This window comes from Osmerus mordax, chromosome 13, assembly GCF_038355195.1.
Source record: "Osmerus mordax isolate fOsmMor3 chromosome 13, fOsmMor3.pri, whole genome shotgun sequence".
NCBI classification, from domain to species: domain Eukaryota; kingdom Metazoa; phylum Chordata; class Actinopteri; order Osmeriformes; family Osmeridae; genus Osmerus; species Osmerus mordax.
In genome coordinates this window covers 11170123-11183631 of record NC_090062.1, presented here as the reverse complement: position 1 = coordinate 11183631, position 13509 = coordinate 11170123, and the positions used below count along the sequence as shown (strand labels likewise).

Here is a 13509-nt window from a genome sequence, read left to right as displayed (position 1 = left end):
CCTCACAGACTCAACTTAGAGTGAGGGGTATTGTATCCGGGACACCAAGTGAGAGTGGGAGTTAAGGATAAACTTCTTGGAAACCGTCCTTGTTTCAACCCAAACAAAATGAATTTTGTTTGGGTTCTTCCTCTGGCTTGCCAGTCACTGCTCCTCAGCATCGCCCATCTGTCTGCGTCGCTAAGAAGAATGATTTAGCGCCAATTAGCACAGGCTGGTGCTGTACCAAGAGAACAGGGTAAACACATTTGGTGGAACGCAGACAGGAGGCTGCTGAAGCGGGGGTCTTTGTCGCTTGAGTTGTTTCTCTGTACAACAGCAGCGCTCTGTCATTTCTGAGGGCCTCAAGTCGCTGGTAGAGGCCAAGACAGTCAGTCATGCGTACGATTCTTGTGTTCTCTGGTGTGTGCTGATCATCCCTGGGCTATATTCAGGTAATGTAGCAGAGAGGAGGTTAAACCCCTGCGACAGAACGTGCCGGAATCATGGGTGGGAGTGTTTGGAGTGCACCTACACTGGCGTGCGAGTGTCCGTGTGTATGTGTGCCCGCTGATAATAGTGAATAGCAAAACCAGACAGGAATGGCTAAGTGAAGGTTCACTCCCAGGCACAAAGGCCCGGAGGTAACCTGTTACTCATACAACTATGGGAGACAGTAGTTGTGTCAGTATCATAATGAAATGCGCTCCATGCAGTATCATTTGCCTGGGGTGAAGCTTGCTGTGTGAGAGCACAAAAGTCTGCATTATCTACAGGAACCCCCTCCAAGAGAGGATGGTACATCCCAGAGGGGTTTTATCAACCTGTCAATCAAAATGTCAGAGAAGAAACATGGACGCCCACAGACAGACAGAAGAGAGAGCATGAGGCCATGCATTTGGATTCAGTTGCGGTGAATGGAGAGAGTGGATGGGAGCAGAATCCTCTCTGGCAAACAGCAAACTCTACCTCTAGAAACATATTTATCTTTCTCTTTTTTTTTTGGCTCTATGAAAGATGAGCCAACCAACAATCCCTATTGATCCCGGACATAAACCCTCTTACGAAATAGCCCGAACCTTAGCTAAAAGTGTGGAAGAAAAGAGGAGGCATGAATGTTTACACAGAGCTAAATGGACAAGGCATTGAAAAACAGGTTACAGGTCAGACTTTGCCCCCTCATCAAAATCAGGCTTTCTTTAGAAAGACTGTAATTGCTGAGAGAGAGAGAAAGAGAGAGAGAGAGAGAGAGAGAGAGAGAGAGAGAGAAAGAGAGAATGAGAGAATGAGAGAGAATGAGAGAGAATGAGAGAAAGAGGCTGAGTAAGAAGGAAAGGCTGAGTAAGAATAAAAAAACTGAATAAAAAATAAAGAAAGAGAGGGGACAAGAGCAGTGGGCCTGACTACATGGCAGTGGGGCCTGAAAGGCGAGTAAATCAACTGAATGTAGTAGGACACGCCACGGTGCTGCCTCTAATCGCAATCCCAGGCCCCCTTAAAGAAAAAAAACATCAGGATTTTATTGGATGCCCAAGAATAGTTGGTGATCAAACTACAACAGCCAAAGAGACGCAGTGATTTAGTGGAGTGAAAATCCAATATGCTTCATCCAAGGAAATGACTTCTTTAGGCTTCCAGCTGATTTTCAAAGTGGGGGTTGTGGGTGGGAGATGGTAGTGGAGTTATATAGGACAAATCAGTCTCCTGTGTTGGCTCTGCGCCTTGAAAGAGGCCACACTGGCATTTCTGTGAGTCTATTCTTCCGTATACAATTTCCGCCACTCACAATAACGGACAATAAGAAAATGCTTCACTTAAAGTAAATTGGCTCACCTTCTCCTGCTCTCGCAAGTGCAGGTCAGTGCAAACAAGAAGAATAAGGTACAGAGACGCAAGGTGTTACAAGTAATGACAGAGGCTTCTTGGAAAACACAGTCTTTGGTATGTGACAGTCGTGACGTGAGTTGTTAACAATATGTTGGAAAAAGCTCTCACCTTTTGAACTAGAAAATCACCTTTCTCTACATTTCTCCCAATTACCGGTCTGGAGTGTTAGCTTCGCCACAGACATTAGCATGTTTGTGTGTTTTGGGGCCATCAGAAAAACGACATGCAATACAGTGCGCAGGAAAGCTCATCAACTCCGCTCCAAAAATGTAAATTAACTACAAAGCGCATCGTTCATCAGAAGAGACTTTGGGGTGAAGCAATAATTGCCACCCATAAATGATTATGCCACAGGAATTCTTTATTGAGGTGACAAACCATTTATAATCCCAGTAAGCAGCTAATTACAGGGGTGGGGAGTGGGCTAACACTATACTAGGCTAACAAAAGAAATTGAATAACTTACAGAGAGTTAAAGAGCCTGCTATCAAAATGTACTCTGAGAAAACTAACAGAAAGCCAACTGGGACCTCTCCTCTAAATTGCCGGAGATAGGAGAGGAACACAGAAAACAACAACATCTAACATCTGGTTAAACTGAGTCAAAATCAGAGATTAGAATCTCAATCCCTTGCTGCAAGAGATCCGCCTATTTATGTCTGTAAAACCTCTAAACAAAGCATCTGCCAATGCACACGGCGTGCAGACGTTGGGGACCCAACAGTATCAACATCGGTGATAAGAACTGCTGCACAGGCTCCCTCCGCAGAGCGCCTTCCAAATCTGAGGCCCCCAGCTGCTTCACGCCCACACTATGCCAGAGCACCAAGATAAGCAGAACCTGGATCCGGTCCAAAATCAAAGCTTGCCCTGTGCACAAAAGCCATATTAATTCTGTTGAATTCCTCAGCATGATAAACAGACATGAAACTAATTAATTCAGGATCCCATCTGTGATAGCCCAATGCAGCCCACATTATCAGGACCAATGGCTGGTGTATTTCGGGGGTTTGTTTCGGTGGGGGGTGTGGAAGGGGGGGTAGGAGAAACCTGGCCAGAGGGCATGAATTATATCAGGTGATGCAATTGTCGGAAAGACCTAGACAAAGCTCAGTCCTGTATGAACAGCTGTACATCTGTGCCGACTCACCTTTCATTCCAAACTTGGAGCGGCGGCCATATTTGTTGATGAGGACGAACAGAACTATGAGCAGCACGCAAGCAAAGCCAGCCAGGCCCACTGCAATGGACACCTGTGGAGGGCAGCAGAGGAGGTGTTGCTACTGTTTTAGCTACGATAGCTACAAATCTATCTGTCTATCTACGATGGCTGTAAAAGTGAGCAAAGTATGTCTGTATAAAACAGGGATTCGAATCCTCATGAGTTGAAAAGAGAATTTTGGGATTTTTTGAGAGATGAAACTATCGCTTGATCTCAGCTTTCCTATTGCCACTGTAACTGTTGTGAGGTATTATATATTTTCATCAACATCCTTAGGGAGACTAAGATTTCCTTTTAAAACTCACGCCAAATGTATCCTCTTCTGGTCTGTTAGACTCATTGTCCGATGGTGTGGGGGCAACTGCAACACAGACAAACCCAATGTTAGAGAACTCACAGGAGACTCAAATCCAATTTCTTCAACATTACCCCACAAATCTCTTCAGCTATAAGTCTCTTCTTAAAAGTCTATAGAGATATGCTTGATGGTCCAAGAGAGTCTTTTGAATAGAATATCTCTTTAAAACAGGGGCATTTTGCACTGATAGCTCTGAAAAACAGGGACATTAAAAGGACAACCCAGAGCAAGTGCACTGAAGACAGATACACAACCATGAAATTGTCCCCCTCTCTTTCTCTCTCTGGCTGATGGGGGAATTTCAAGTCTGAAGGGCTGGAAAGTGGGAGATCAGAGAGTAATTGTGGCCAAATTAATGGGCCCATGGTAGACTAACTGCTACTGGCACAGCCGTAGAGTACAGTGGAGCAAAAGTGTGTGTGTGTGTGTGTACGTGTACTGCCCTCCCTCCCTTGCTCCCTCCCTCCCTCCCCTAGCACTGTAATAATTAGAAGCGCCTTGCCTCTCCAGCACTTTCATTGAACTCCACAATCCCCATGCACTACTGTTATGACAGTAGCTGTCTTTGGCTTTCACCACCCTCCCTCTGTGGCAAAGTCCAACCTTTTCTCCCTCCTTCTCCATCCCAGGGGTGCAAGTGTGTGGGGGTGTTTGGGTTTGTGGGGGTGAGAATCTGTGTGTGTGTGTGAGGAAGGGGCCCTATGAGAGCAGATCTATCGGGCTGTCCTCTAGCTAATGCGGGCAGGGTAGAGCAGAGCGGAACCGAGCCGGGTGGATCCACGGGGCCCCCGTGTCCTCAACCACAGCTCAGCCCTGCCCTCCTGCCATCCCACTTCATTTAAACCCAGACGTTTCCAATCCGTCAATGTCCACCTGCATATTCAGACTTCATAATCCATGGCAGATTGTAATGGATGGCCTCATATGTAGTGGTAGGGGAGGGCGGAGATGAAGGTCAGAGATTATGCTGTCTACTTTGTTTAAGCTCCTAAATGTGTGGGTTGGGACGCGTTAGGCTCGTCATGACACTGCTTACCAGGGACAGAGGACGTCACATGGTATTTGAGGGTATTGGAGAAACGGAAGGTTGTTTTGGTCAAAGGAAAAAACGATTTGAAGTGTCTGTAAAACTCAGATAATGGAATCAGTGCTACAGTGTGTTTATTATGGACAATGCAATGGATTGCTTATCCTTGATAGTAGACCCCAGTACCTAACCAAGGGGTCTTACCATAGACCCCAGCCTGTGATAAGCCGAAGGAGAAATACATTGATATTGAGGATAACCACCAAGATGAAGGTGTGGGACTGGCTGGAGCCAAAGCAGGAAGGCACTGACCGTTTTCTTCAAACGGAGGGGCCGCCAGGAAGTGTCCGTAGACTGTCTTGGTCACGGTTCCGAGGGCGTTACTGGCCTCCAGCGTGTAGTTGCCGTTGTCATAGTGAGTGGGGTTCTTGAAGGTCAGGCATCCCTCCAGGTAGTCCTGGTAGAACTCCATCTCCGTGCGGATGTAGGCATTCTGGAGGATCTCCTTCTGCTTGTGGTACCAGCGCAGCGTTGGGTGGGGGTAACCCCGCACCGTGAACTCTATACAGGTGTCATGGCGACGCTCTGGCTCCGCCAGTTTGAGGATGGTTGGTGGAACTGTGACAGGGGAAAAGGAAACTGTGAGACTCTGACACATCATGGTGCCGCTATCAGTTTGACAACTCTTCTTGTCATAGGAACACATACAGCATACAGAATAATAACTATTCACAACTTTGGGTGGGTACGCATGCATAGCTAAACTCAAAATGGTGTTAACACGTCAACAATTCATCAACTTAGTATTACCAGATGCATTTAATCAACTATTCTTGCAAACACTGTGTGTGTTTTATGAGTCATACTTGCAGCTGCAGCAGGGCAGAGCATTAGTTGGATCTACTGACAAGAGGCAGGTAATATCCCTGAGGTCCAGGTATCTATTCTTCAATTATTCCTCTCCCCCACCCCCCCAGCCCACCCCTAAAAACAAGATTAATGGGGAAATGCAGTGTGGTGCCATTTGTTTGTTTGCGTCTGAAACAGATTTTAATAAAGCTTTTAGTCTTTGGATTTCCTGGAGCTGTTGTTCCCGCTTTCCTTCTGTGTGGAGACGAGTGAAGGAGTTCTGATGATAAATCTTCCCAGTAGAAACAGCAAGGCACTCAGCCGCCAAAACAGATGACGCGCGTGTGTGTGAGCAGTGTGAGTGTGTGAGAGTGGGTAAAAAGAGCACGAGAAACAGAGAGAAAGAAAGAGAGGAAAAAAGAGAGCGATTGAGTGTGTGTGTTGTCTGTGTGCGTGTGTGTGTGTGTGGTCTTGCGTGTGCATGTGTTTGTGTGTCACATCAGCATGCTGCAGCACCCTTCCCCTGCCCTGCCTGCTCTCTCATCTCCAGCATGCCTGTCATTGAGCGAGCCCTGCAGCTGCCCGAGGCAAGCCCGGTCTGCAATGCAGTCCCTCTGAGACGGAGACAGGGAGGGGACAGAGAGCAGGGAGGGCGACTGATGGTGGTGTATTTGAGCATATCTGTGTGTGCGAGCGTGCGTGTGCATACGTCTCAGTGTGTCTCTCTCTGAGAGTGTGCGTGTGTGTGTGTGCGTGTCTGAAGGAGTTAGGAACTGAGGGAAGAGAGCGTGAGAAACATGGAGGGAGGGGGAATCACTGAGGGGAAAAGAAGAAGCAGAGGACGATCGAGGAGCTGGAGAGGATATAGAGAAAGAGTGCCCCCCCCCCCTCCTCCTCCTCCCCCACCCCCACCTACTCTGCTTTACTGATGGACACGTAGGGACAGATCCATTTTCTCCTCAATGTGCCGCTGTCATCACATCATTTCCCCGGGTCTCAGTCGATACAATAAGTCATTATAACCCTCCATGTTGGACAACAGCAACACTGTGTCCTGGTAATGTCAACATGAAGATAACTGGCTTTGATAAACTCCACGTCTTTGATGAGCGCCGACACGCCATACAAGCATACACTACTTTTCTAACGTTATCTAACGCTAACACATATCTTCTTTTCAAAGCGAATGAGGTTCCAACAAGTTGATGCTAGAATGTAGGCTGCAGGCGACAATGGGTTGCGATCTGCTCTGTTGTAGAAAATAACAAGTCAGACTGTTAGGCTGTCGAGTCCTTTCCCTGTGGAGTCCAGTATTCCAACCAGCACTGCATTTCATAGAGGTACGCCTGCTAACTCTTCACAACACGCCAATACAGTAATAAAAAGCAAGTTGACTTCAAAGATAAACCTGCATGAAATGTGAATGTGAAATAAATTAATAATTATAACAATTCCGGGACTTCCACCGTTCTCTTGGTGAGGAGAGAAAAGTTGTGCGCAGTTGGTAGAGGACAAAGTAGTGATCTATTGAAAACAGGAAGAAAGGTTCTGTGAAACTTGCATTGTGGATAATTGCAGACTCGCTAAACTTGCTCATTCTGACAACTGTCACACACGATGGAAGGCCGACTCATTTCTCAGTTCGTCATCCTCCATCCTCAGAACAGTAGAAGACCTATTTTATGACATTTCCTGAGACAATAGGCAGTTGCAGAGGAGGAGATGTAATTACCACAAAACATGTGGTGTAAAATTGATAAGTTAATCTGCAGCACCAAGAAAAGAAATGAACAAAAGCTATGAAGAAGTGTGTAGCGTACACTGGTAGAGAGGTACGACTGGTGAATATCTATAAATGTTAGTGTGTGGGCTAACGTCAATCTTATGTAATGACATAACAACAAAATACTCTCTAGTAAGTCAGTATCTCAGATTATACCAGAGCTCTCCACAACAGGTTGAAGAATTGCACTCTCTCACAATATGCACCTGTTAAATAGTATAAATATTTGGTTTTGAGTCAAATACTGAAGACAAAAGCCCTCTGATCAGAGCTGGCTTTTCATAAAGGTTGACACATGAGGCTGGGAGACATGCAGTATTCATGTGAACATGTTTCCTGATGGTGATCTAATTATTCATTTCATTACAGTGATGGCTGTTTCTCTTTTTTTCCTGCCTATTTCCACTTCCATATCTGCGGTGTGAGGTTTCACACAGGCTAGAGGGTGTATTCTCCCTAATTGGCGACATCAATTTCACTCCATTTAGAACCATGCAACACCTCATTGCATTCTAAATGTACCTGCAGAAATAGACGGTTTCATCTGATAATGGATGGATTTTCCCTTTATTGAGAGTGCAGGGCTGTAAATTATTCTCTGCACTTGTCAGTGACATTAATAATATATAAATATGTATTTCAAATCCTGATCATTCACTAACAAGACATCAAAACAAAGTAATACATGTATATCATTAGATGCGTCATAAAAGATGCATAAAACGTCAACAAACCTTGCACCCTACAAAACAGAGGCACACACAGCCATCCTTTGAAGTCGACAATACATCCGTTTTCCTTCTGCCTTCTTATTTGCTCATTAAATAACATCCCTGATTGGGCCTCAATCACCTGGCAGTTTAGCTCAGTTTCGAATCGGAGAGTAAGGAAGCAGGAAAGAAATCTCAGTCCCTGTATTTAAATAACCCTGTTCATTTCAAACATGCTGGATAGAACACAGATAACCTTAGACAAACCAGAACCTACACTGAACATTGAGCTGGATGGAAGAGTTGGTCATCCCCACCACATTCTCAGCGATGCATGTCAGCTGGAAGCAGTTGTCGTCACGGCTAACGTTGACCAGCGTCATGTTGATAGAGTGGATGTTGGGCCAGTACACGTTGGACTGCAGGAACAGAGCATGAGGGAGGAGAGAGAGAGAGAGAGAGAGAGAGAGAGAGAGAGAGAGAGAGAGAGAGAGAGAGAGAGAGAGAGAGAGAGAGAGAGAGAGAGAGGACAGGGGAAAAGAGGGAGGAAGAATTTGAGAGAAAGACAGAGAGAGGGAGAAAAAGAGAGAGTAGAGAGAGAGAGAGAGAGAGAGAGAGAGAGAGAGAGAGAGAGAGAGAGAGAGAGAGAGAGAGAGAGAGAGAGAGAGAGAGAGAGAGAGAGAGAGAGAGAGAGAGAGAGAGAGAGAGAGAGAGTTTAAACCAGACTGTGGACAACAGAGGAAGGAGGAGGAGATGGACAATGGTTGGTCAGACTCACCAGATGTGTGTTGATGGAGTGGAGACTACCAACAGCCCAGTCCACCTCTGGGAGGGGGGCTCCTGATCCATTGCAGCTTACTGTCACGTTCTCCCCCTCCATCACTGTCAGGTTAGAGTGGCTCACACTGATCTCAGGCAGGTCTGGAGAGGAGGAACACACATGCACACAAACAGAAACACACATATATCAAAACATAGCAGGCATCCAAGGACACGCACGGCCATGCAAACAGAAACACACAAACACACAGCGAGTGACACTTGTGACCCGTCACCCCGAGAACATGGGTGAGGCATGTACACCTACCACAGTTGCCAATGTACATGTGGCGGAGCTCGATCTTGGAGGCTCCGTTCCTGCAGTACAGCTGCTGGGTGTGCAGCCCTGCCTCCCCCCTCTGCTGCCACAGCTGGATCCAGCGGATGTCACAGCCGCACTCAAACACCACGCCATCCAGCCTACTGCAGAACACCAGGACAAACAACCACAACATCAGCAACAGCTACGGCAATCAGCCCCCATGAATACCAAACAACATAGTAGGTGGTTCAGATCAATCAGGCCGGCACAGTGCGGCCCATTTGAAGGAAGTTTTGAGCTTTGGTGTGGAAAGAAGAAGGATTACGGTTGAAACGAGGGAAGGTCACTGAGAGATATGTGATTGGGTGATCAATCCTGGGCGTGTTTTAGTGTAAGTCTGGTGTCATTCTATTTATGTACGTGTTGCTTGAGAGGATATGTTGTATAATGAAGAGACACATTATTCAACATTCCAGGAGTCAGTGTTTTACATATGCTAATGTATCTTCACCGATTGGCCAGTTTTATCAAGATGAATGACCATCCGAACGTCCTTGATAAGGGTCAACCTTACATCGCTGGTAATCATAAATTATGCATCATATCCACGGTTCTCTATAAAGTAATTTGATTGAAATATTTCACAGGTGGATCACAATTAGGCAGTCAGGCTCTTCTATCATATTCAAAACAAGCTGTGATACATTTTCATCATGCTAATGGTTAAAAAAAACTGGGTCAAAAGCAGTTCATGCCCAAACCACAACACCTTACAATAGCCAGTAACAGGTGACGCTCAACGCTTATTAAATTGCAAATAAATTAATCAGCATGGGTTGTAAACCAGTAATTATTTCCCCTCTGTTCCCCTGATACAGTACCAGAGTGGCAGCTATGTATTCTTCCTGTATAATGAGTCTGGGCCGTGCGAACCGGGGTCCCTAAACTGGGCTGCAGGGATCTCAGGGAGAAGGTTTTCATTAAACACTCGACTAGCAACACCTCATCTGAGACTGGCTCAGCCCTCACCGGGGCCTGCATGGCCAAGCACTCCCCCCGCCATGTAATTATCATCATTAATATAACCACTGGCTCCATACGCAGGTTTTTATTCATCTGTGAGGAGTTAACACAGACAGATATGCAGATATGCTGGGTTGGCGGGAGCGCTGGTGAGACTGGACGAAAGAATCCAAGTGGAAAAAGTGAAATGTTATGTTCTCAACATACAGTTTAACATGCAATTAGATGATTAATTGCTTGTTTGGGGGAATGCACACTGTTTCCTAATATGCCAAGAGTATCAGCAGCAGCAATGGCTTAAATGTGAACCATTTGCAGGAACTGTAAACATTGTTACACGACCCACAAAACAGAGCTTGCAGCGGGATTTTTGCTTGAAGCTAACAATCGGCTACGGCATTCAAGAAGGCCTAATGATCAACAACAGATGCTAGTTGACTGAAAAATCACACACAGGTGCCTGTGCAGAACTGAACTGGCATCCGTACAACAATAGGATATAGAGTAGGTTGTTACTCATGGGCTTTGATCTCAGCTTGAATAGTCTTCAATATCCCCTTTACCATGCATAGAATTATATTAGCTTTTAAATCCTGCTCATTTCCTAAATCCCCATCACCCCCCCCCCCACACACACACACACACACACTCCTATTTTACCCACATTTAACACAGGCAACATCGATTTTGTGTTTGGTATTTTGGTTTCTGATACTTGTTTTACTATTATTCTCTCTCTGTCTCTCTAGCTCTCTCTTTCTGTTTCTCTCTTCTATTTCTCTCTCTCTTTAAATCTCTCTATTTCTAGCTGTGTCGTTACTTCTGCCTTGTTCCAGGTACTCAACTTGTCAGTTTTTCAGTGTCACTTTTATTGGGTCCAGATGCTGGGTGGTTGGTGAGTGGAGGTGGAGGCCATGCATTTAAGGTGCTAGAGAGATAATGTAGCTGTCAAGTAGGCAGCCTGCCAGCCTGTTGCCACAGATTGCCTGCAGAAAGACCCATTCAAATAGCTCTTACCAGCAAAACAGGGCTCAATGTACAGTCGTTGTAAGAGCTTTCACGTGAGCGGCGGAAATGTTTCCCAGATTCAAGATTGCCTCGTATTACTTTCCAATGATAGATAAGGCCTACCATTTCCGATGTCTCACTGTCTAATGTCTGCTCTCCGGAGAATGTTATCAGAATAATGGACAATGTTTTCAGGTTAATGTGTTCAGCAATACAAAAACAAATATTGTGTGTCGTTCAGTCAATCAGAGCTCCGGCTTCCTCTGCTATGTTTTACCTATTCAGTGTTGCAAACACCTGGGTTAGCCAGACTCCCAGGGGCTCTCACAGTGGCTAGCTTTCTTAAATGACTATGGCATAATTTGGCTGGGGGAACCAGACCTTACTTGGCTTATCCACAACACCACCTGCACCGCAATCATTTAGACATTTAAGAAGTGGGAGCCAGGTCAGATGAGTATTTAGGAAGTAATAGTCAAACAAAGTTGCAGCTTATGAGGAACCTTTTTTCCTTCTCCAGAGTAGTTAATCTTTGGCTCTACAACCACCTTGGTGTTTTCAGATGTGTGAAGTACAATAACAAGACTCCAAGACTGCAGGTGCATATTAACAAACTTTAATTATCTCACCTCGTCTATCTCTTATTGGCTGCTCTGGTGGCCCCTGGGCTCCCTATAGAAATCCCTCTAATCCATGACAATACCCATCAAAAGCCTGGCAAGTTTTATCTTTCCATTTTAGTCAAACGGAAATCCCTTTCATGGAGAGACGCATAAATGTTTGGATTTGTAGAACCCTCTGCTTCATGGAGAGAGTAGGATTAAAGTAAAGTCAACAGAATAAAAGGATTGAGGATGCACACTGCCTCTGGCAAACGGGTTTAGTTGCAAACAGAAAAAAACCCTGATATATAAGTGATAGGAGGTGTGTGGTGTAGTGAATGAGCTTCCTTGACAGTGGATGTGCTACTCAGGCATCTCCAATCATCGTAGCCTTGGAGCAACAACAGCACATTTAGCATTAAGCAACCCTTCACCCTGATACGATTCACAGGCTTACGATGGGTCAGCGTATGTAGCAGGTCTGTAAACTCTCCTCATGAACCAGAAAAAAACAAAGAAATACACTCTGTCGTATTAACACTCAACTGGGTTAGACAATTAGCTCTTGATAACCAAAGTTGGATATTAGCGGTTGTAAATGAGACTAAAGTCAGGCAGATGCTTTCTTCTGAATCTCCAATGTTTCTCCTCTTTAGTTTTTCCCCAAGGTGTCTGGAACAGTATGCAGGAATAATGTAATTCACTGCAAACAGACAGCTCTCATACACTGTCAATTGATAGGCCTAAATCATGTTTTGCAAAGTACTTTAAAATCATGTTTCAAGAAAAATCTCCAACTCAAATGTTTGAGACCAAAATAAAACCAAATGAGACCAAAAGGCCAAGCCTTCTCATCATGGTGTGAAACATCAATTATTTCTGATGGTTTAATGTGTCTTTCTTGATATAAAATGGATGTGGTCTGAAGATCCCTGCTGGGACGCATTATTCAAATAATTACAGACTAAACATTCACACCACCTGGTAGATGTGCTTAATGTGGAGTGATTGACTTGCAGTGTTAATACATTTATATTAGAATGATTATTGCAGTAATGTGCCAGTGTCTCCATTGGATCCAGTGATTCATTTCCTGTTGGCTCAGCTTGATTCCACATGGCTTCTTTCTTATGTAACTCAGTGCCATGCCTCTGTGATCGTGTTGACACCAAATCATGCCCCTTATACCAAAACCCAAGCCTCAATCTCCTATTCGTGTAGAATATCAGATATGAAATGTTAAGTTGACCGGCAAATCCCCTGGCGTCCTTTGTCCTCCATGTGGAACGACGAAGAAAAAACTGGGAAACATCTAGAATGTAATTCATCGAGAGGGAGGCGTGGAGAGGAGAGAGGAAGTCTGGGGGAAGAGGGGGGGGGGGGGCGAGGTAGCAAAGGACATTGTGCAATGTGCACAGGCGCAAATATTCACCTAGAAAGTCCAATAGTCTGTTGGAGACAGTGTGACATTACCGTATGACCAGGCTTTCTCTTCTCACGTCCTTATCTATACAGTAGGACTACCCCGTTAGCATTATCACACCCAGTAGCCTCCCCCCTATCCCCACTCACCCCATCTTTCTTCTCAAAGGATCTGCCCTGCTTCTACCTCTGGAAATAGCACAATAAGGAGGGCTGCTTTAAATAGGCCTTCCCCCTACACACCCCATGTGACCACACCCTACAGCATGGTGTCATCAGGCTGGTTTAGAGTCTGCATTGGGCCGAGCAGGGAGGAGCCTGCCCCTCCACATGACAGGGCAGGTCCGCTGATGGACAGGGCTTCTATAATGATGTGCAAATTGCAACGCAGGTCTGGACTGAAATGTTCTCTTCGGTGGTGAAAGAGCAAACTCATTTTATAAACACACTGATTGCTCAAATATTCATGACAAACAAGAAAATGAGGTCAGACTCTCCCTTCTACAAAACCATTACGTTTCCTGTGCGTGTCTTAATTAAGTCGGGTGTAAATGACTT

General features: G+C 45.3%; 1 protein-coding gene across 2 annotated transcripts in view; it reads right to left on the bottom strand.

Annotated features, from left to right (window-relative positions):
- ntrk3b (neurotrophic tyrosine kinase, receptor, type 3b) overlaps positions 1 to 13509 on the bottom strand; it is a 79727-nt gene that overhangs the window by 32320 nt on the left and 33898 nt on the right. Inside the window, exons 5-10 of one of the 2 annotated variants that reach the window (XM_067248934.1) lie at positions 8903 to 9057; positions 8594 to 8736; positions 8093 to 8234; positions 4780 to 5091; positions 3394 to 3449; positions 3017 to 3119 (exon numbers count right to left, since the gene is read on the bottom strand). In XM_067248934.1, coding sequence (XP_067105035.1) covers positions 3017 to 3119; positions 3394 to 3449; positions 4780 to 5091; positions 8093 to 8234; positions 8594 to 8736; positions 8903 to 9057 — 911 coding nt within the window. The remainder of the gene's footprint in view (positions 1 to 3016; positions 3120 to 3393; positions 3450 to 4779; positions 5092 to 8092; positions 8235 to 8593; positions 8737 to 8902; positions 9058 to 13509) is intronic. The other variant, XM_067248935.1, reaches the window with a different exon arrangement.